At 39.2% G+C, this 19,609-nt stretch overlaps 1 protein-coding gene across 1 annotated transcript; it reads right to left on the reverse strand.

Moving 5' to 3' along the window:
• Positions 1 to 87: 87 nt before the first annotated feature.
• Positions 88 to 1,368, reverse strand: LOC104274275 (zinc finger protein DZIP1-like; the record flags this gene model as incomplete). The annotated part of the gene is given in 2 exon segments (XM_009869867.1): positions 88 to 700; positions 800 to 1,368. Coding segments are annotated over 2 exon segments (1,182 nt in total), but the record flags the coding sequence as incomplete, so codon positions are not given.
• Positions 1,369 to 19,609: the final 18,241 nt, after the last annotated feature.

Below are 19,609 nucleotides of genomic sequence, written 5' to 3' on the forward strand. Positions count from 1 at the left end.
CTGTCTTTTCTTCTGTGACCTCTAAGTGTGTGTTTTCGTAATGCAGTTAATCACAGAATCACAGAATGTTAGGGGTTGGAAGGGACCTCAAAAGACATGCACCATGCATGCACCGTTTGACTCATTTTTCTGAACCATTGCTGCCTTCTGACCTCCTTCATCCCGCATCCATAAATCTTCTAATGATGATATATCCAAATCATCTTCATCAGCTTCTGTGATCAGTTCTTTCACTTCTTCTTTCTTAATAAATGCCTCTGCAACATTAATACCTCCAGACAGTTTGTTCTTACTTCCATGTTTAGAAAGCCTTTTCCCAAATTGTTCAGTCAGTCTTTGAATAACTGTTCCTTTTGAAGTTTTGACAGGTGTTCCAGCTTCTTCAGCTTCACTTTCCTCCATCCCACCCAGATCGCTTTTATCAAAAGCCTTCTGAAAAGCACTGACTTTGCTGCTCAATGTTTTTGACAGTTTTTGCAGTAGTTGTGGTGGTGGGTCGGGCTGTAGGCTATCATCTTCATCCACTTCTTCCTCTGAACTGAACGGCAGAGATGTGGTGCTAGATGTCCTTCTGGTAACTCCACTTCCAAAAAAAATCATGGATTTTGGTGTGGAGGTGTTCTCATTGACGGCTGTTCTCTGCTCAGCTGGGCAAATGGCTGTTGAGGACCATTTTACAGGTTTTTGTGGTGTGGCAGATCATAGAATCATAGAATGGCCAAGGTTTGAAGAGGCCTTAGAGATCATTTAATCCAACCTCCCTGTCATGGGCAGGGACTAGACCAGGTGACACGTGGTTGAAGAGACTCCTAACTGCCTGAATTTCTGTTTCTCTTCTGAAGGAAGCTGAGGACAGGAAACGGGTCTATTACAAGATGACGATTTCTCTTTGCCCTCAATGCTAACTTGGTGTTCAAGATGCTCTCAAATTCACTGAATGTCAGATTCTTGCTTCTGTTTGCATTTTCTAGCAGATTTGATAGCTCTCAAAATGTCCTCAAAGCGATCATTTGGGATACCACGAAGACTTGCTTTTATTCCAAAGTCATTCAGCTTCTCCTCCAGGGCTTGCTCCCAATAAACCCATAATTCTTTAGTTAAAGAAGAAACAGTCTTCAAAGCAGCTTTCAAATAGTGGTTACTTCTACCTGCTTTATTATCACTCTTCTCAGTTTGATGCGTCACTTGTGGACTTGGTTTAGATTCTTCAAGATGCTCTGCAGAAGTGTTCACTTCATACAGTTTAACATTTGCAACTGATCTGGTGGCCAATTCTTTTAACTGCTTGTTTTGGGTAATAATCACACCATTCTTCTCCTGAAGCTCTTGCTCCAATTCTTCTATCCTCCTCTTGTAAAAGATGCTATTTTTATTTTTTATTTTGTTTTTTTTTTTTATTTATTTTTTAAGATGGTCTTGTGGTTAGCTGCTGAGCAAAGAAGTGGTCTTGCTCTCTCCCTTAGCCCTAGTGATAAATTTCTGTCCCTTTTATGCCAATCTTCTGGTGCTCATCTCAACCAGGTTTTCTTCATAGAATCATAGAATTATTTAAGTCAGAAAATACCCTTAATATCATTGAGTCTAACCATAAACCCAACACTGTCAAGTCCGCCACTGAACCATGTCACTGAGTGCCACATCTACACATCTTTTAAATACTTCCAGGTATGGGGAGTCAACCACTGCCTTGGGCAGCCTGTTCCAGTGCTTGATGATCGTTTTGGTGAAGAAATTTTTCCTGATACCCAATCTAAACCTCCCCTGGTGCAACTTGAGGCCATTTTCTCTTGTCCTTATCAAAAGCTTGTGAGGATGTATTATTTAACAGAGGATGATGTTTAGATTAATTAATGCCTATTTGATCTCTCTGGGATTTTTTTTTCCACTAATTTAAACTATTTTTCATGAGTTTAGCTCCCTGACCTGGTCACTGAACAGTTAGGCAACCAATAGCCTAGTTCAGGGCAAAACAACTTCTGTTCACAAGAAGGGAAAAGATCATGGGGCATGTGGGACTGCTTCTTTTGGAAATGGGTAGCTGTTACAAGCTCAACTTATTGTAAGATGCCTACTGAAAGTTGCAGGGAAAGGTGTGCCAGATAACATGAAGTCAATAGACTTGTGTTCTTGAAATCTTGATGCTTAAGCTTGAGTTTTAAATTTGTGACTGTACATAAACAAAGCAAAACTATGTGTAAATATTTTTAATGAAAAAATAAACTTTTTTTTATACATTGTGTGTGTATTTTTCACTGTTTTACTCCTGTTATTCTTGACAAGTTAGAACTCAAGGCTATCATGGAATTGTTACTTGGGGGGTGGGAAACAATATGCTACCCTAATTTATTGAGAACACATCTGTTTCCCCTTACTCCTTGGTGTCACTTAGACACAGAAAACATTCAGACAGGAGCTGGGCTATTCTGCAGCTAATAGAAAATTCATTAGGATGTAACTGTGTGTTTATGTACGTATAGGTTGCTTGTAAATGTATTTTAAATTTTTATTCCCTGTACTTGTATTTCTTGGTTCTAGACATTATTATCCATTTATACATGTGTGTTAGTATATATATGTATCACCATGTGTATTCCCAGCCTTGACTCCATATAAGTGTGTGCTATTTTGTAGTGAGTGCTATAAGCTTGGCTTGTGTTTGGTCTGATTAGTCTATAAAGGTATTTTAACAAACACAGGATAGTTACGTTGAATAAATTGTCTCTGTCATGGAATCCAAAAGTCACGTATCATAGCAACTTTTCCTCCGTAGCATCTTTTTATTCTTCTGATTTTTTCTTGTTGGCACAAACACAAAGTTTTTTTAATCCATTTTTCACATATGCAGTTAAAACAGCTTTTTCGGAGAAGAATTTTCAGAGCACTCTTGCAAATGGCAAATTTTAACTGAGTAATGAGCAAAATGTACTCTATTGGTTTATAGTTTCTGTTGCTTTTAGTTTGTAGTAAGAAATAAGCCAATAAACCTGTACCGAGACTGTGGGTCCTCAGTTATACTGTTTGAAGTCAGGACCAAGATATTGTAGCTGTGTGGTTTTAATCATCTTATAAACAATTATGGCGGGTTTTGACACAGGGCATTAAGTTTTAATGAACCATGCAACGTAATGCAAGTAACCTTTTTCCTAGAATTCTAGTTTGGCAATTAGCTGTTCGACGGGAGCCTGAATTTTGCACTTCTCTTGACTGTGCCTCTAGGATACAAACCAGCTTGGACATTTTAATGACAACTGGTTCCACGATCTGGTGAGTTACTTTTAATTCAAGCTGTGGGATCTTTGTAAGTGTCAGAAGGAGTTCGGTTGAGGGTGAAGTAATAGTTTCTTACCACTGGGCAGGCTGAATCTCGACTGCACAGCATTTTCTGAGAGGATGGCTCTGTGTCCTCCCCTCAAGCTATTTTAGTTTAAAATGTGGTGTTGCCACTTTAAAACTTCTGGCAACCAGTTGCGTCTGTATGAAGGATGGACAGCACTGTAGCTGTGCAACGCATCCTGTTGTCTCCAAAAAGATTTTTCTCTGATTTTATTAAATACAACGTTGGGAAAGGCCTCTGAAAGAAATGTGAACTCACGATAGAAATGCCTTATTGGATGAGGCTCCAGCTTATGTAAAGATTACTCTGTATCTGAATGAGATCTCAGCACACTCAGCCTCAGCTGAGAGCACCTCTGGGTAGAGCGAAAGATCCAAATGAGCAGTCTTTGGGAATCATTGCACATACTGTGTAGAAAAGTAACTGCATTTTGTAATATTATCCGTGTTGTTGCTTAAGTTTAACTTATGTCCTGAGGCTTGATTCTGGTGTCTGGCATTTATTCCTCCTGAAATCATCTTGCAAGTATAAATTTTAGACTCTTTTTGGGGTGGAGGGAGAAGCTTAAATGTGATTAAAGGTAGTAGAGAAAACTAAGGGAGACTTGAAACTGTATGATCTTAAATAACATTAAAATTAGAATTGCATTTGTGTCAGATTTCCAAGATGGCTGGAGTTTTAATTACTTATGAGATTCAGCCAAAGGTTTTATAATGCAATGAAATTATGTTCACAGTATTATCTTGTTAAAATCTCTTTCCAATATAACACTGATTAAGACACAGACTGAAATTTAATCATTGGAAATATTTTAGAATAGTGATGTCAATTAAGTTTTCATTATGATTCAAAGACAAATTCTTCCTTGTAATCTTATGTAATGAACTGTAATCAAAAAATATCCACATTGCTCCATCATTCTGCAATTACCAAATACTGTTTGGGCTGCAAACAAGGATTATTATGGTCCAATGAAGCTTTTAGAATGTAATGAATTGTTGATTAATTAATTTTATTCATAAAATTGTAATCTAGAAATTTTTGAATCTTGCTTTAGGAGCAGTTCTTCTAGCTTTATACAGAGTTCTCTAGAGCATCATATATTAGAGCTAAGGCAGAGATCTTGAGCCTTTTGAAATGTTCTGGGCCATGCAGATGAACAAGCCAGATTCATTTTAATCTGTTTTGTAGTGTACCAAAAAGTAATAATGCCAGTCTCTGCCACTCTGTTATTTGCTACTGGAACGTTATTAATTTGAGATGTCAGTGGATGCAAGCTATTCAACTGTCTTTATCTCAAAAACCTGCTAATTAGCCAACAGTTATTAGAATTGTGTTCACTCAGCTGACATACTGTTGGTGAGTCGCTCTATATTTCAACTATAGGCATAATCACGAAAATAAGGCATGGCATTATATTGCAATGAGGTGACTTCATAGGGGATAGGCAAATGTAAAGCTACAGGACTATGCCAGAACAAAATGGTGAGATCAAAAAGTCACGGGATCTCAAATTTCCTGTTATCCTGATATATGGGCTTGTACTGCATTCAAGTGAAAATATTTGCTCTGCTTTCTTCAGCTAACCTTCATCTTGTTCTCTTAATCCCAGCTCCTCTTAGCTATTGCTTGCATTTCACCATTTAATTATCAGTTTTTCTGTCCTTGTTTCAGCACCTTGTCTTCTGCATTTTAATGTAGAGTAGTCTATATGCTTACACTACATTCATCTTCTCTTCAATAAATTTCATTTCGCTGTGCTCGAACTTGTAGCTTTCAGGCTTTCATTCCAGCTGTCAGTAGGAGGGTAGCCAGAAATGCCAGAACACTTTGCATTCCATTCTTGCCTTTCTGTTTTCTGGTTTCAATGAGGCTTATTATGTTTGGAGGTTCTCCCCTCTTTCTTATCCTCTCTTCTGTTTATTTCCCTCTCTGTCTTTGATTACTGCTTTACTATTTTGCAGATCCTGTCTATTATAACCACTCCAACAAGGTGTACCTAGATGTTTTAGTTTGTCAGGAGTGCATTTTTTGGGAAAAAGTAATAGTAACACACAAAAAAATAAATATCTCCCAGTTGTTGCCACTTACAATGGTTTAGTTCACACAATCTGCTCATTTTTCAGACGAACTTAAGTGAGGAGCTGTGCTCCAAGATCATATTTGATATGTCCCATCTGGTGGAACTAATCACCCAAATGCATGTAGCTTAGATGCTGCATTTTTAGAAGTGAGACAAACTCCACAGATTTACTCTTGGTGGGCCTTACTACTTGCTGATGTAAATGTAGCCTCAGGAGTTTCAGAGAGCCTGTGGCACTTTCCCCTTTCTTTGGTAAATCTCTCACCTGTCTTTTCACAACTCACTACTCTGTGCAGAGCAGTCATATGTCTGATGTTTTCACATTTCAAAGAGTGGAAATGCAGGAAATTAAATTAATTTCTGAAGGAAAAAGAAGGCAATTTTAGAAGCACTTGATCTCAAGTGGCAGTAAGACAAATGGGCCGCTGCCCAAAGCTTGATAAATTCTCGGAGCTGGGACACAACAGCCTAGTCTACAGTGGGAATGGTGGGTCTCTAGGTGGGAGTGGGGCTCCCTTCAGTGGTTTTAGGCAGAGATTTAAAGGAATTAAGCTTGTTCACCTCCTTTTCTCACTCCTTGGATATACTTTTACACAAGCTTATTTAGAAGCCTACTAGAAAGTACCTAAGTACTACACAGAAATGATAAAGTTTCATCCAAATGTAATTCTTGCTATATTTGCACCATTTTGGATAAGTGCCCCTTAAAATCAATGTAAAAACTCTTGGAGGAGCTCTCTAGAGAAGGTTCACCAAAGTTGAAAATGCCTGAAGTTACAGTCCAGACAGCTTCATCTAGATCCACTTGTCTTCAGTTTCCACCATCAGGGCCACAAAACTCGTTCCTTGTTCTGAGTAAGATTTATACTAACAAATTGTTTGAAGTGTGTGAGCAATTTTTGTAACAGCTTATGCATCAGTGTACCATCCCTGGTACAGACCTGGTTACCTTGAGAAAGGAATTTTGTTGTATTCAGATTGTTAGCACTCTCTTATAAGCAAGTAGCAAAGAATTGCCTCAGAATATCATTTCGATATATCTTCACCCTTGAACTTTGTTATTTTTCATGTTTTACTGCATAACCATTTCTTTTTTTACCTTGCCATTGAGTGATATAAGCAAATTCCAGAACCTCATGGTGCATAAAAATAAGTTGAATATTAGGCAAAGAGTATCATACCTTGTAAAAAAAATTAGTTTTTTTATTTTTTCCCCTTCCTTGTTTTGTTTACCTTTGCTAAGACAAGCTCTTCTTGTTTCCAAAGAGAATTTATTGTAATTATAGATACAAGATCCATTAGCCCCAGCCATTGTGGTTAATTTGCACATCTTTGCTATTTGTTTTAATGCAAACCATTACTTGAAATGCCAAAAACATTTCAAATAATGTACTGGTTTTAGTACAAAAGTGAAGGTGCTTATTATGCCATTAGTATGAAACATGCAATCTGTGAACAAGACAAGGACTAATTTTTCTTTGCTACAATCTCATACAGATAGCATTTTGAACAGGTCCGTGTCCTCTGAATTGTGGCAAAAGCAATGACATGAAATCTTGCCCAGAGGGGAGGTGGAGGCTCCAGTCCTGCATACATTCAACGTCAGGCTTGATGCAGCTCAGAGCAACCTGATCTAGTTCAGGATGTCCCTGCTTGCTGCAGGGAGGTTGGACTAGATAAGCCTTAAATGTCCCTCCAGCCCAACACATTCTGTGATTCTATGATCTTAATCACATCTAAAACCACATCTGCAGATCTTCACTTTTCTCAAACATCAAACATGACAGATCCTTAAAAAAAAAATTCCAAGGAGACTGAAATACTGGTGAGGGAAAAAGGCATGGGGTTCCTTCTACAAGTACAAAGGAAGTAATATCTCTGTTCAATTTACTCATGCTAATCTCAACCTTTCTTCAGTTTTTTAATGCCTCAGAAACTAAATGGCTGTTGGTGAGTACTCGGGTGAATCACACAGTAATGTAAAAAGGTATGTGAGTCATTGCATATGCTCCATAGGATTTGTGGTATGCAAAGATCTGAATACATACAGAATTTTTTTTAAAAAAAAAATAAATTAATTCAGGCACCATTTGTATATCACAGTTTATAAATCAAAGACTAGTGCCAAACCCCAAAAATTCTGTAGTCCAAGATTCAATTCGGCAATACTTTTATGTAGCACTTATATTGAACAAGTGCATGACTTTCTTCAGGGATGCTCACTGGGAGCGTGAGGGAAGGGTGGCAGCATGCAGTAAGAAGCTCAGTTTGTGAAAGCTTTGTAGACCGCTAGGAGATTAGAAGAAAATGGAAGAACGTGCTTGGAGGATGAGCAGCAATGTCAGGTGAAAAATAGCTAGGCTGAGAAGAGAAAGGTGAGATGAGAGCAGAGAAGAATGGATGCAGCTAGTCATAGAACATGAAGAGGAGATGGTGAGAGCTTAGCACTGTTCATAGAAGTGTGCACAGCCTGGCTGTATTGGGGCAAGAAACGGGCCTGGCCATGAAAGCAAAGGCAAATACGAGACATGAATAAAAGAAGCAAGAGGATCTAGTTCTGGGAAGACCTTTAGATTTCACAAGCAGTGTCTGCTAGTGAAGGACCCATGGTGCCCTTGGCTAAGAAGGTGACTGCTGGGAAGCTTGTGCAGGCTGGGGCTGGGCAAGCTGCAGGAGGTGATGCTGGGAAGGTGCATGCTGGCAGCAGGCTGGCTGCAGCACGGAGTGACCTGGGCAGAGCCTCCCTTCATGTCAAAGCCTTGATATGCTGCAGCTGGAGGTGACTCCATGGTCCTTTTCAGATGGACAAAGCTTGCTGCACTCTTGCCCTGTGACCTCACTAGAGCTGCAGTAGGCTGGTGACAGGCTCCTAATAATCTGCCTCTCAGCTGGTGTTGCTTCCTCAGGCTGCCTTGCCTTGCTAGCCAGAGCTGAGAGCTTTTCTTTGGCCCATGTTTCGCCTATCTATAAATGACAACATAAATTTGCTCTAAGCTTGTGGCTGCACTTGCAGGACAACCCTGCAGCATTTTAGTTTTCGATTAGTAAACTCTGACACAGCTCTATCAGTCTGGTCATGGCTGCTTCAATGCCAGATGAATTGCAAAATTCACTGGGGAAGCTGTGTACTTCCTTGGGTATTTGGCATTTTGAGAGCTTTACATTTGGAATTCCAGCATTTGGACCTCTGGTCTCTACTTTGAAAGCACAATTTTAAATAGTATTTTTAATTATATATAAAATGTTTTCCTTTTTTTTTTCCAACGTGCTAGCTGAACTGCCACATTAATTATGCACCGTTTGGAATTTTTAGTATTTGGTGCATTTTGCTATTCACAGAAAGGGAAGTTTGCAAATGTGAAGTCTGACAAGGTTTCTCTGAGGGAATCGGCAATTTCTCCTCCTATTTTTACAATTGCTTATATTAAGTTGAATGCTCTCTTTGATGCAAATGTACTAAATATCACTTCAATAACAGAAAATGTGTCCAGGACCTGGGCAAAACACAATACTTGGCTTAAATGCTCTCCTGTTCCTGTTGTGCTGCTACAAGAACAAATAGCAGGTAGCCCTGAGATGACATCCCTTCCTACTCCTTTTCCTCTGCTGTTCCATTTTCCATGTATTTTAAAGGACTACAGTCCTAAAAAAAATAATAATAAAAAAGTATATTAACCTTTTTGGTGTGCTTTAAACTACCTTTTACTTAGGTGTCTGTCAGGGAGACCTTCGAGAGAAATATTGTTCACAGTCTTCACTGAAAACTGATGGTAGCATTTTTCTTCAAGTTAGGAAGCCTATCTGTGCTTAACTTTCCACCAGACTCCCCTAGTTTAATAAATTCCCCTTAGTTTTGCAACAATTATTCCTGAACCTGAGGTCTTGGAAGGTAGCAACTGTATGAGTGAATACAAAATAGTTTTCTAAAAGAACTTGTCAGAAGAAAATTTTGGCATTAATTTGAGTAAATTATGGAAAAAAATATCAATGGGCTCTTCAGATATTTTCTAGAGGGATGTTATTTTTCTTCACAACATAAGGGCTCATAATTTGCTCCTGAAATTAATAGCTCTGTTTTTATTTTTAGCATTCATAATTAGACATTAATTTGCACTCTGGATGCTTACATTTCAAATTCTGAAATCATTCCCTTTTGAGCAAGTACTACTCTAAATCTCTGTGAGAAAAATTCATGACAATTAAGTACATTTTAGATGTTACTACATTATCTGGGTGATTTATTTTTGTGTTCACACAGGGCACAGTTCCATCCATGCTGAAGTCTCTGTCAGACATGGATGACTCAACAGGGATTCCAATAAAGTCTTCCATACAACGTCACTGTGCAGGTCTAACCCTCACAAGCTCCAATACAAACCTTTGCTTTCTGCTTTTAAATGCAACTTCTGCCACATGTCTCAAAGATTGTTTTGAATTGCCCCATGTTTTCTTCTAATTTTTTTCCCTCTGCTTCTATTATTTCCCTGCTTGTCCATCCTTAACAGCTCCTCTGGACAGAGACTTCTGCATTGTTGAATGCCTGTAATGCACCCTTTCCATCATGGGCACAACCACAAAGAAGCCTAATGTTGGAAAACTTTCAGCCATCAGTTTTATGTCGCCTGTAGAGAACATGCTAAAGCGTGTAAGCTGTGGCTGGGAAGTTACTGAGTACATATCGACACTGCATCGTTGATCCCTTGGTTTTTGAATGCCACCTTTCATCAGCGAGATAGTATGATGACTTGTGTGAAGGACATACATGAAACAAATTCTTTTTCCTTCATCTAGGTGGAGTGCCTAGCTTTCCAAAAACTAGCCTGCTGAATAGCCTGTTATCAAAACAGTTCTTCAGGAATATTTTCTAGTGTTGTGGCATGTGCAACCAGTGAGATGTTAGGGCTTTGTTTCTCTTTAATATCTCTTTTACCTATTGATGTGTCTAGAGCATAGATGGTAGGCTTGAATCTCTTCTTTCTCCCTATAACACACTGTAAAGGTAAAAAAATGCATGGCTTTTTTATTAGATTGGTTATGGAATTTGAGGTCCTTAAGCCTTGCTCACAGAGGATAACTTCTCAGAAGGCATCAGAGTGAGAAATGCATGATGCACTTACCACGTTTCTCTGAAGCTTCCTAGGAGAGCCCCAGCTGTGGGATTTCACTTAGGTCCTTGTGCTTGGAAGGCTGTGTGCCAGAGCAGTGGCCTTTGAACGGCAGAGACCCAGCTCTGAGCAATGTGTCATCCATGGAACAACTCTTGCAGAGCTCCTTGCCATCAAGCAAAGCCCTGCAGAGGGAAGAGGGAGCCAGAAGAGGCTGGAAGGTGCAGTGGACATAATTTTTGCTCCAGAGAGGCTGACACATTTGAGTGCTCAGTGCTCCCCTGCATCCTTGGGCAGCTCAAACACCACTGTGGCTGCTACAGGGGAGACAGCCTCTGCTAGGTTGATCAAAGGTGTTAGAATTGAAAGGCTCTCTGTCGTGTATGTGTAGGATTTCTCAAGCTGTACTTTAGAAATTGCTCTTATAAGGTTTTGGAGGATCTGCTAGCAGATGTTTTGAAAGGGTATGCAGGACCTGCACTAAATATTCAGTACATATTCACGTGCAACTGCAGAGAGAAGTCTTGCTGTTGTTGGTGATCCTTACTAGTCATGTAGTCTACAGGGTCCCAAAGCATAGGCATGGAGTGAGGTATTTGCTTACAACACCTTTAACCGAGAGATTGATCTTTGGCCCATCTAAGCCTGTGACAAAATTGTCCCTTGGCAGAAATGCTGTGAAACAGAAGAAACCTATTATTTGGGGAAGGAAAGCAAACTGCTATGCCCATTTGTATGGTAGTACCATTTTCAGGAAGTGTTTTGAGCACTTCATTGTGATAAATAAAAGAAGTGGAGCTAATAGGTTGCCTTGCACCTCTATTACTGAAGGGTAAATAATCAGCAGATCTTATGCTCTAGGAGGCTGAACACATCAGGAGGCAGCCTGACATAATGAAATCTCTGCCATGGGCTGCACAGGAACTGTGGCAACTGCTTCAAGTGGAGGAGAGCGTTTCACGGGAATGAGCTCCTCATCTTTCAGGGAATTACACTGCTTAACCGGCACATTTGTTCCTCACTGTAATGTTATTGTATAGTTTTCCGTACTGATTGTTTTCTGTCTTTAATTTTATTAAGACTTTTATTTATGTCTTAGTGGCCTGCATGTAATGTCTCTTCTGAAATGTACATCTAGCTCTTATAAAGCAGCCAATTTGCTTCTAAGGTTTTGGATCAATGCTTTTACTGCAGGGCTGAAACTCATCTAAATTATTAATAGAAAGTTTTTAACTGTAAGGAAATTGTCATAATTTAAGTATTGGGAATAATACATGTAATTTTATTGTCATAATTTAAGTATTGGGAATAATACGTGTAATTTTGCAAGCTTTATGGTAGAAAATATCTTCCTCCTAATCAGGCTGCAGGTATACCTGCAAAAATAAATGAGTGGCCTGACAAAAATCTCTGTTGTTTTTCTAGGCAAACAATACAATACTGTAGTGAAATGGAAATTCATTTGTTAAATAGAATTCAGAGCAGGTTGCTGTAGCTGCTGGGGAAGTTATGCTGACAAGGATCAAGATGGATAGTTTATCTTCAGTTTTTATTCTGTCTAAATTCCTGAATAATTCTAATGTGATTCAGATGTGTAAGGCAATTAAATGTGACATTCCACAGCCAGATAGCACAGTCAGTGTATCAGCAGTAGGTTTAAAATGAGCCCTAAAACCTTTATAAGATTTAGTGTGTGGGATGTCCCTGGGATGGCTAGAGGCACGAACTGAGTATACTGTAAATAAACTATGTCATGAAAACTTTCACTGGTGCCCAAAGAGGAGAGAAAATGCTGATGAATGTCAAAATGAAAACATCTGAATGCAGTGAGTGGGTAAGTCCTGCCTGACACGCATAGGGCTGCAGCAGAGAAAAATTAATTCAGCCAGCACAGTGAGGGAGAAGCCTGACTGTGACACCACTGTTAATTAGGAAAAATTTTGAGAGGCAGGTCAAGTTATGCTACATGTTTTTTTTCATCTTTGTTCTACATTTCTGAGGAGCTGTTGCCCTGGTGCCTACCGTGCAAATGGGGGGCTATGACATGAAGATACATGAAGATTTTTTCAGGTATGCCCTGTGAGCCTGTGGGAAAACTCAGAACCAATCCTTTTCTAATTTCCAGCCTCTATTGCCTGGACAACAGGCAGCAGGCTCAGCAATAATAATAGTAAATCTAACTGTAATCTGGATTCTAAGGGTCTGGGAGGTCCGCAGGCTTGGTTGCTGTTTTCTCCCTTGCTCTCTGATGTATCTCACTTCATTCTGTTGTCTGCTGTTTGTGGCTGTACAATCCTAGGCTAGGACTGTATACCCCAAGACAAGAAATTTCAACATCCCTCTTTTTCTCTTGTTCTCTTGCTTATTTTTTATCTTTCCCCTGCTCTGTATTCACTGCTGTGCAGTCCCTTGCATTCTGCATGCCACAAATGTCAAAACCTGCCTGGACAGCCTGTGGTGCCTTCATCACAGATGTAATTAGGAAATACTGCCACGTGGAGTACAACTAATGCTACAAAATTAGTATACAGCATCTGTAAAGCAACAAAGAGCCTTAAAGGAATCATCCTGGACTTGTACTGGTGTAAGTGTGATCAAAACCTGTCACCAGGCTCTGAGAGAGCTACTGAGAAAGCACTTTGCGTGTTGCCATCTGTCAGCACTATTACATTCATAAAGCTGCTTCTAAGCTCTTGGGAGTTGGCATCTGCTGAAGAGAGGGAGCGTGCTCTGCAATTAAGTGGGTGCCTCTGGAAAGTTTTTCTCAGATGGTAGGTACTTCCCCATTGCCTCAGTAATAGCTGTACCAGTCCAATGAACTCTCTGAGCAGTTCTGCCTTTTTGAAGCTTTCCATTTTTTCAATTTTTTTTTTTTACCCACAAAGAGCTATTTCTTTCAACGCTCAGCAGGAGAACAGGAAAAGATTCAAAGCAATCCACAAGTGTCGATGTCTGTCTAGCATGGATGGCACTAATGGAAGATGGTGCAGATGTGTCTAGGTTGTTTGTGACAAGGGTGGAGCCTTTTTTGAATAGATTTATGTGGATTGATAAATAGGTTCGGCTTGCAAGCAAGTATAAATATATACTGAAGAGTGTTAAGAAAGGTGAAGCATGCAATGTCAGTGCCTGTAGAAGCCTGAGGTGGAGCCCAGCTGTTCTGTAGTGACTTCTGAATACTGTATGCTGAGACATTTCCTCTGTTTCAGTTTAAGAGGGCTTGGAAAGGAGAAAGGAGTAGCAAGAGAGAAGGAGCTCCCCCAGTAATGGACTTTCTGCAAGTACTGGAGGGCAGTGGAAAGTGAATGCCAGATGCCCTGACTTTGAGAAGCTCTGGCTTTCATCTTCAGCTAAGGCTACACAGCTGGAAGAACACAGCTGGAATCATGGAAACTGGAGCAGTTTCCACAAAGACTCGCTAGAGGCAAGGGGTGTTTCTCGGTGGCATTGCAGTGAAGTGCAAGTAGCCACATGGATGTCAAAAGAAATTCTAGCTGAAGTGGGTCTGCGAGAGTGAAAAACAGGGGTGTAACTGATTACCTACTGTTGTCAGACTTAAAAAATATACTTGGCCTTGGAAAGCTGAAAGTCCACCGTATTCGCTCCTGATCTCAGAGAAATTAAGGGGATTATTTGAACTTCATCCAATGTATAACATATGTGTAGCTGTGCAGTGAGATATTGTAGCCCAGGGACTTGCCTATCAATAGGAAAGTTTAAATTTCACATCCAAAGGGAAAAAAAAAGCCAAGGATATGAAAACATGATATTTGATAAAGCTAAGCAGGTAATGCAATATGCATGGCCTATGCAATTACAATCAAGAGACTATTATGTCAAGTACTGTCTAATCAAGTGATAAGGGACAATCCAGCCTTCATAAGCTTACAGGATAAAAAGATAGAAGAATTATCCTGACTTTTCATAAGGATAAAATACAAATGTTGGACAAACTATTTGGCAGGGCCTAGGAATAGCGTGTGTATTTTCACGAGTTGCAGACTAGGTTGAGTGGGAACAACAGTTTCTAAACAAAGCAGAAATTTAAAGCTCAAAACAAAATAGTCTTAGAAGTGAGAGACAAGTGGAGTTATGAGGAGTTCAAGCAAGAAATCAATTTTAATTGGTGCCGTCTAAAGTGCCAAAAAGCACGTTTCATCTTCATCATCAATAGAGAATGGAAGAAAAGGCAGTCTAAACCTATTTTAAATAAAGTACTTGTTTGGGGTCTTTCTGAAGTGTGACCTCACTGCATTCGTTGTGTTTCTACACCTTGGCTTTCTGGACTCTGAGATCTCAGTAATGAGCTGTTTACTGACATTCTTTTTAATTAGACCGTTTCTCCTTGAGTAACAAATGTTCTATTAAACTGATTTAATTTCAGGAATGTTTTTTCCTACTGGCAGAACTCAGATCATTGTGGGCATGCTTGACAGCTCTAGTAGAAAAAAATGCATTTCACTGTACCTTGCAAAACATTTTTTTTTTCCTTTAAAAAAGAAGGGGGCTGAAAACGCTAAAGTGAGAACGAAAGAAAATAGTCTGTGTTGCTAAAAGCTTTTCCCTGGGACTTTTTCATAGTGTACCCTAAAGATAAGGGGAACGCAGCGAATGTTGTCTGGAATATCTTGCTGCATTCTGTGCTGACACAGACATCATCCTTGCTCTGCCTCCACGCCTTTTTTCTCTGAGCAGCTCCATTTTGTGCATTCTCTGGGCAAAATACAAAAAAAAATCCTTGTTTTATTGTAAATGAGCACCAACATCTTAGAAATTATTTGACATTTTAATAGTTTAGATGTACAGATTAATTTTTGAATTATCTTTCTTCTAGTTTCCCGGCTTTCCTTCCTCACCTTCAGGCTATCATGGACTCTGAAAGCACAGGTAAGTGGGGATGAATCAGAAAATGGTGATGCAGTTCCTGTGCTAAGACTGGGCTTGAAAACTTGATCCTTCGTTCTTTATTTCTCAAGTTATAACATAAACATCAGGCCAAGATTATCAAAATCTGCTAAAACTGAAATGGCTAATTCCTCACTGTCTTACTGGGATTAGGGATTTTATTTTAATGTCACTGTCTGGACTTTGGGGATAAGAGCATTTCCCTCACTTGTGGAGGATAAATTTTGTGAGGTACCGAGGTCCATTGAAATAAATTGTCAAATTACAATCAAGTAAGTCACAAACCAAAGTATATTTCCCTGCCAAAAGTAATCCCACCAGAGACAACACTAGTTATTTCTGAGTTAGAAGTGGTGCTACTGTTGTCTTCACATCCTCAGGTTGGTGGCACAGTGGATGTCTTGAGGTGAGAGGTTGAATGCTGTCTGGATATTCAGTGTAGAGCTTACTGCTCATACCACCCTACACAACTGGTGCCCAAGCTAAGAGGATTTCTACTGTAGGGAAGAAGCTAAATTAAGGCTTGTCTGGGAGCCCACTGAAATTCATAGCCCTTATATGCTGAGACTACTTCTTATTCCTTGTGATATGTTTTACAATTTCACGTGAAGAACGGGAATGGGAGAGGATGCTGACAGACATCGACATTACGAATTTAATTAATCTGGGATTTGCTGCTGTTTTCTTCTAAATCATAGAGCTGTCATTGCTTAGCTAAGTATAGTAAACATTGCTGTGTCTCTGCAGCTCATGTGTGTGTCTGTTCTGATTCATAAATTACAAAAAAAATCTAGATGTGTGGGTAAATTTAAATACGAGTTCATTAGAGCCGACTTCAAAAATAAGTTATCTGAATAATCATAGTTAAAGTATTAATGTATATAAGCCAGTGATGGCTGTGCTGCTGAGAAGGCATTAACTCCCATCAGGGATCTTTTCCGATGGTTGCATCATGTACCAGTCACAGTTTGTGACCTTGCAGATAAAGACATTCTCTGTACTCTGGGATGTAGTAACTGACTGCAGGGATGATCCTTGCCTCACCAAAAGAGAAGTGGGGGTGGGAGGGACCTTGTCACTTCCCACAGGTGTAGGATGTGGGGCTGTTGGCAGCCTCGAGGAGCTCCCATCTGTCAGAAAGCAGAGTGCCCTTCTCTGCAGCGTGGGTCCTGGAGAAGCCTGGAGAAAGCTTGGGGAGCTCTGAACAGCAGCTTTCCAAAACCCGTGAGGAAATTATCAGGAAGATGGAGCCCAGGTCTTCACAGAAGCCTCTTAGACACCAAGGTGGTGTCTAAGCAGATCTTGCAGGGTAGAAAACTGTCTATGGAGCACTGATGGATGGTCACCAACTAAGCCTTCTGCCCAGAGGGATACTTTATTCCTGGATCTTTCTAGGTCTCTGACCTCTATGGCTCGCTGCAGATTAAGTCACGCTTGTCAAGGCTTTAGAAATTTTAACCTCGTGTTACGTGGCAGTAAGGATCCTGCTTCCCTTGTGATTCCTAGAAAGAGTGGAATTCTTACCTGTTCTCGCCTACTGATCAGACATTTATGGGGATTTGGCTTTCTGGATATTTGGAGATGTTTTATAAGACAAGTTATTTCATAAAGTAAGACTTTCTAAGGCAAAATCTTAATAAATCTCTTTGCATTTTGAATCCTAAATTAAAGATCTGTTTGTTAAAAGTTCTTTACTTGTGGGGAAGTGTAATTTTAACTCTTTTGAGGCAATTAAGGGGTTATGGAATTTTGTACTTAAAGCTCAACATAACTGTAGCTTGGCATGAAAATGGTCAGTAGCTGTTCATTAGAGACAATATATATATGCTTAACAATTGTTGGAAAGGATTAGATTATATTGCTTACATTTAGAGCAAATTCTCATGGCACATAGTGGGTCTACAGAAAATGTTACATCCTCTTCAGCGACATCATGCAGGACTTTGTTCAGCAGAGCACTTGAATACACACTCCCGAAGTCAAGTTTCTCTTTAAGCACAACTTCATTTAGAAAGTACGTATGGAGGAGTTAAGATAGACTGAGAAATTGTAATTGTGGCTTTGTTGGGGAGACAGCCCTTGGATTCTGAGTGTTATAGAAGATCCTGAACTGAGAGTGGAGAAGACTTGCAATATAAAGTTGTCGAGTAAATGGAGAAAAAGAAAGATATTTTTCCGTGAAATAAAAGTGTAAAACCAATAAGTGAAAAGGGCAAGACTGAGTGTCAGTGGGAGTGCATTCACTGCACAAGCAACAAAACCTTTCATTGCATGAGAATTCAAGTTATTCTTTTTAGCTACAGCCAAATAAAATCTCTCAATGACTCATATAGCTTTGCTAATACAGTCAGAGAAAAATACCAAAGAGAAAACAGCATGAGAGAGGAGTGGAATAAATGAGAGGCAGATAAAGAATGGCTGAATTGCTGATGTTTTTCTGTAACAATGACATTTTCAGAAAAGACATGGAGGAAACATTGGGAAAACAATGAAAATCTTCTGATAATGTTAATATAAGATGTGTGGACAGGAAGCTGCCAAGATTTATTGTATACAGATCAGCATGTCTGGCTGATGGTCATTAGAAGCTGCTGCTTACACTGAGGACTCTTGTTAGACCCTCACTGTTGTCAGACATTTGTTAGCCCTTTTTTATAAAGTGACATAGGTCTTTAAGGCTGGAAATATAACTGCTCTATGGTAGTTACAGATTTCAAAAACCTGGTGCAAAGGAACCTCGGATATATTGACTTTGAGAGAGACATTAGAGCCTAATAAACCTGCAACTGAATCTCTCTGTAGGACTTGAAAAGAGCAGAGCCGAAAACAAATCCTCAAACTTACCAGTGATGGAAGAAGAATAAAAATCAACCCTACAGTGCTTGAGTCCACCATGAGCAAATCCAAAGCTCTTTGAGAACATGCAGATGCTACTGTGTTAAGTGCTGAAGGAATTCTGGACAACATGACAGAGAAATATATGAAAAATACTTGCTTTTCAAATGCACTGATTTCCAGGAGACAAGCTCCCATTCTAGAAACATGACCTGGCAGTCTTTGCATCAAAATGCAGACCTTTACATTTGTTTATATGAAAATGCATTTTTTTCAAGTAAGGTTTTTCTTACGCGTGTATCTGACCAACTACCTATCTACGTTTACTGAGAACTTCAGTGCTGAGCACATCACACATGCAGTTGTTCTAATCTGTGTAGTATCTCCTTTCATTGTGCTGCTCTTTTGTGCAGTGGGTTTGAGCAACTTGGTGTTCATGTTAAAATATTATGGTGTTCAGCAGTAGAAAGCTGAGGAGGGTATTCCTTGAAAAGAATTAGAAACAGCTAGAGCCCTGAAGGGAATGTCTTCCAAGGAAAAACTGAGAGGACAGCATCTGCACAATTTAGATAATATTTAATGAGAGATATCATAATAGTCTGTAAGGATTACAAGGTTGTAAACATGAATGGGGCATAAGAAATTTATAGGAAAGTCCAAAGTAGGTCTGCTAGTATTTTAAAATTCAACAAGAGGAAATTAATCTAAGTAGCTGTATAATCATGCTCTGTGATAGATGTTGAAGTACAAATTCTCTTTAATTAAAAGTGCTGGAAGGGGAAAGGATTAGTTTGATAATTGTTCTAGTTTGGGAGAAGATAGAAACTGTTGAATTGAAAACTACATATTTTGTAGCTTGCCATGATTTAAACTTAGAAATTTTAGATATTTCTAGACTTCTAAAAAGTTTTTTTTTAAAAAAAGTTTTATGTGTCATTCAAAATTATTGAGATTGTGCACTTTTTTTTGCCTTAATTAGGAGTGAGAAAACTGTTTTCACATCTCAAAAAATGCATTTGCTTTTCATGAATTTGTAATACTTATGAATACTTACACATCATTGTTTTTAGTGAATTGTGTACTCTTTAAAAAGGTACATTTTTTTTAGTATTATAATCTGTTTTAGTATGTGACTTGATTTGCCTCACTCTGATCTCTTTCAGCGCCCTTTGTTTTCCCTGATCAGTGTTCTGTGTCATGTACATTTTGCTTTCAGTTTTCTTTTGTTAAAATGACATTTCTCATCTTCTGCTTCACTGCACTGTTGAGGACTTGCCACTTCTTTTCCTCACCCTTTCGGTTCTTACTCATGGAAAATGAAATAATTAATCAAAGCAAAATTCCTGC

This window comes from Apaloderma vittatum, unplaced genomic scaffold, assembly GCF_000703405.1.
Source record: "Apaloderma vittatum isolate BGI_N311 unplaced genomic scaffold, ASM70340v1 scaffold415, whole genome shotgun sequence".
Classification (NCBI taxonomy): Eukaryota; Metazoa; Chordata; class Aves; order Trogoniformes; family Trogonidae; genus Apaloderma; species Apaloderma vittatum.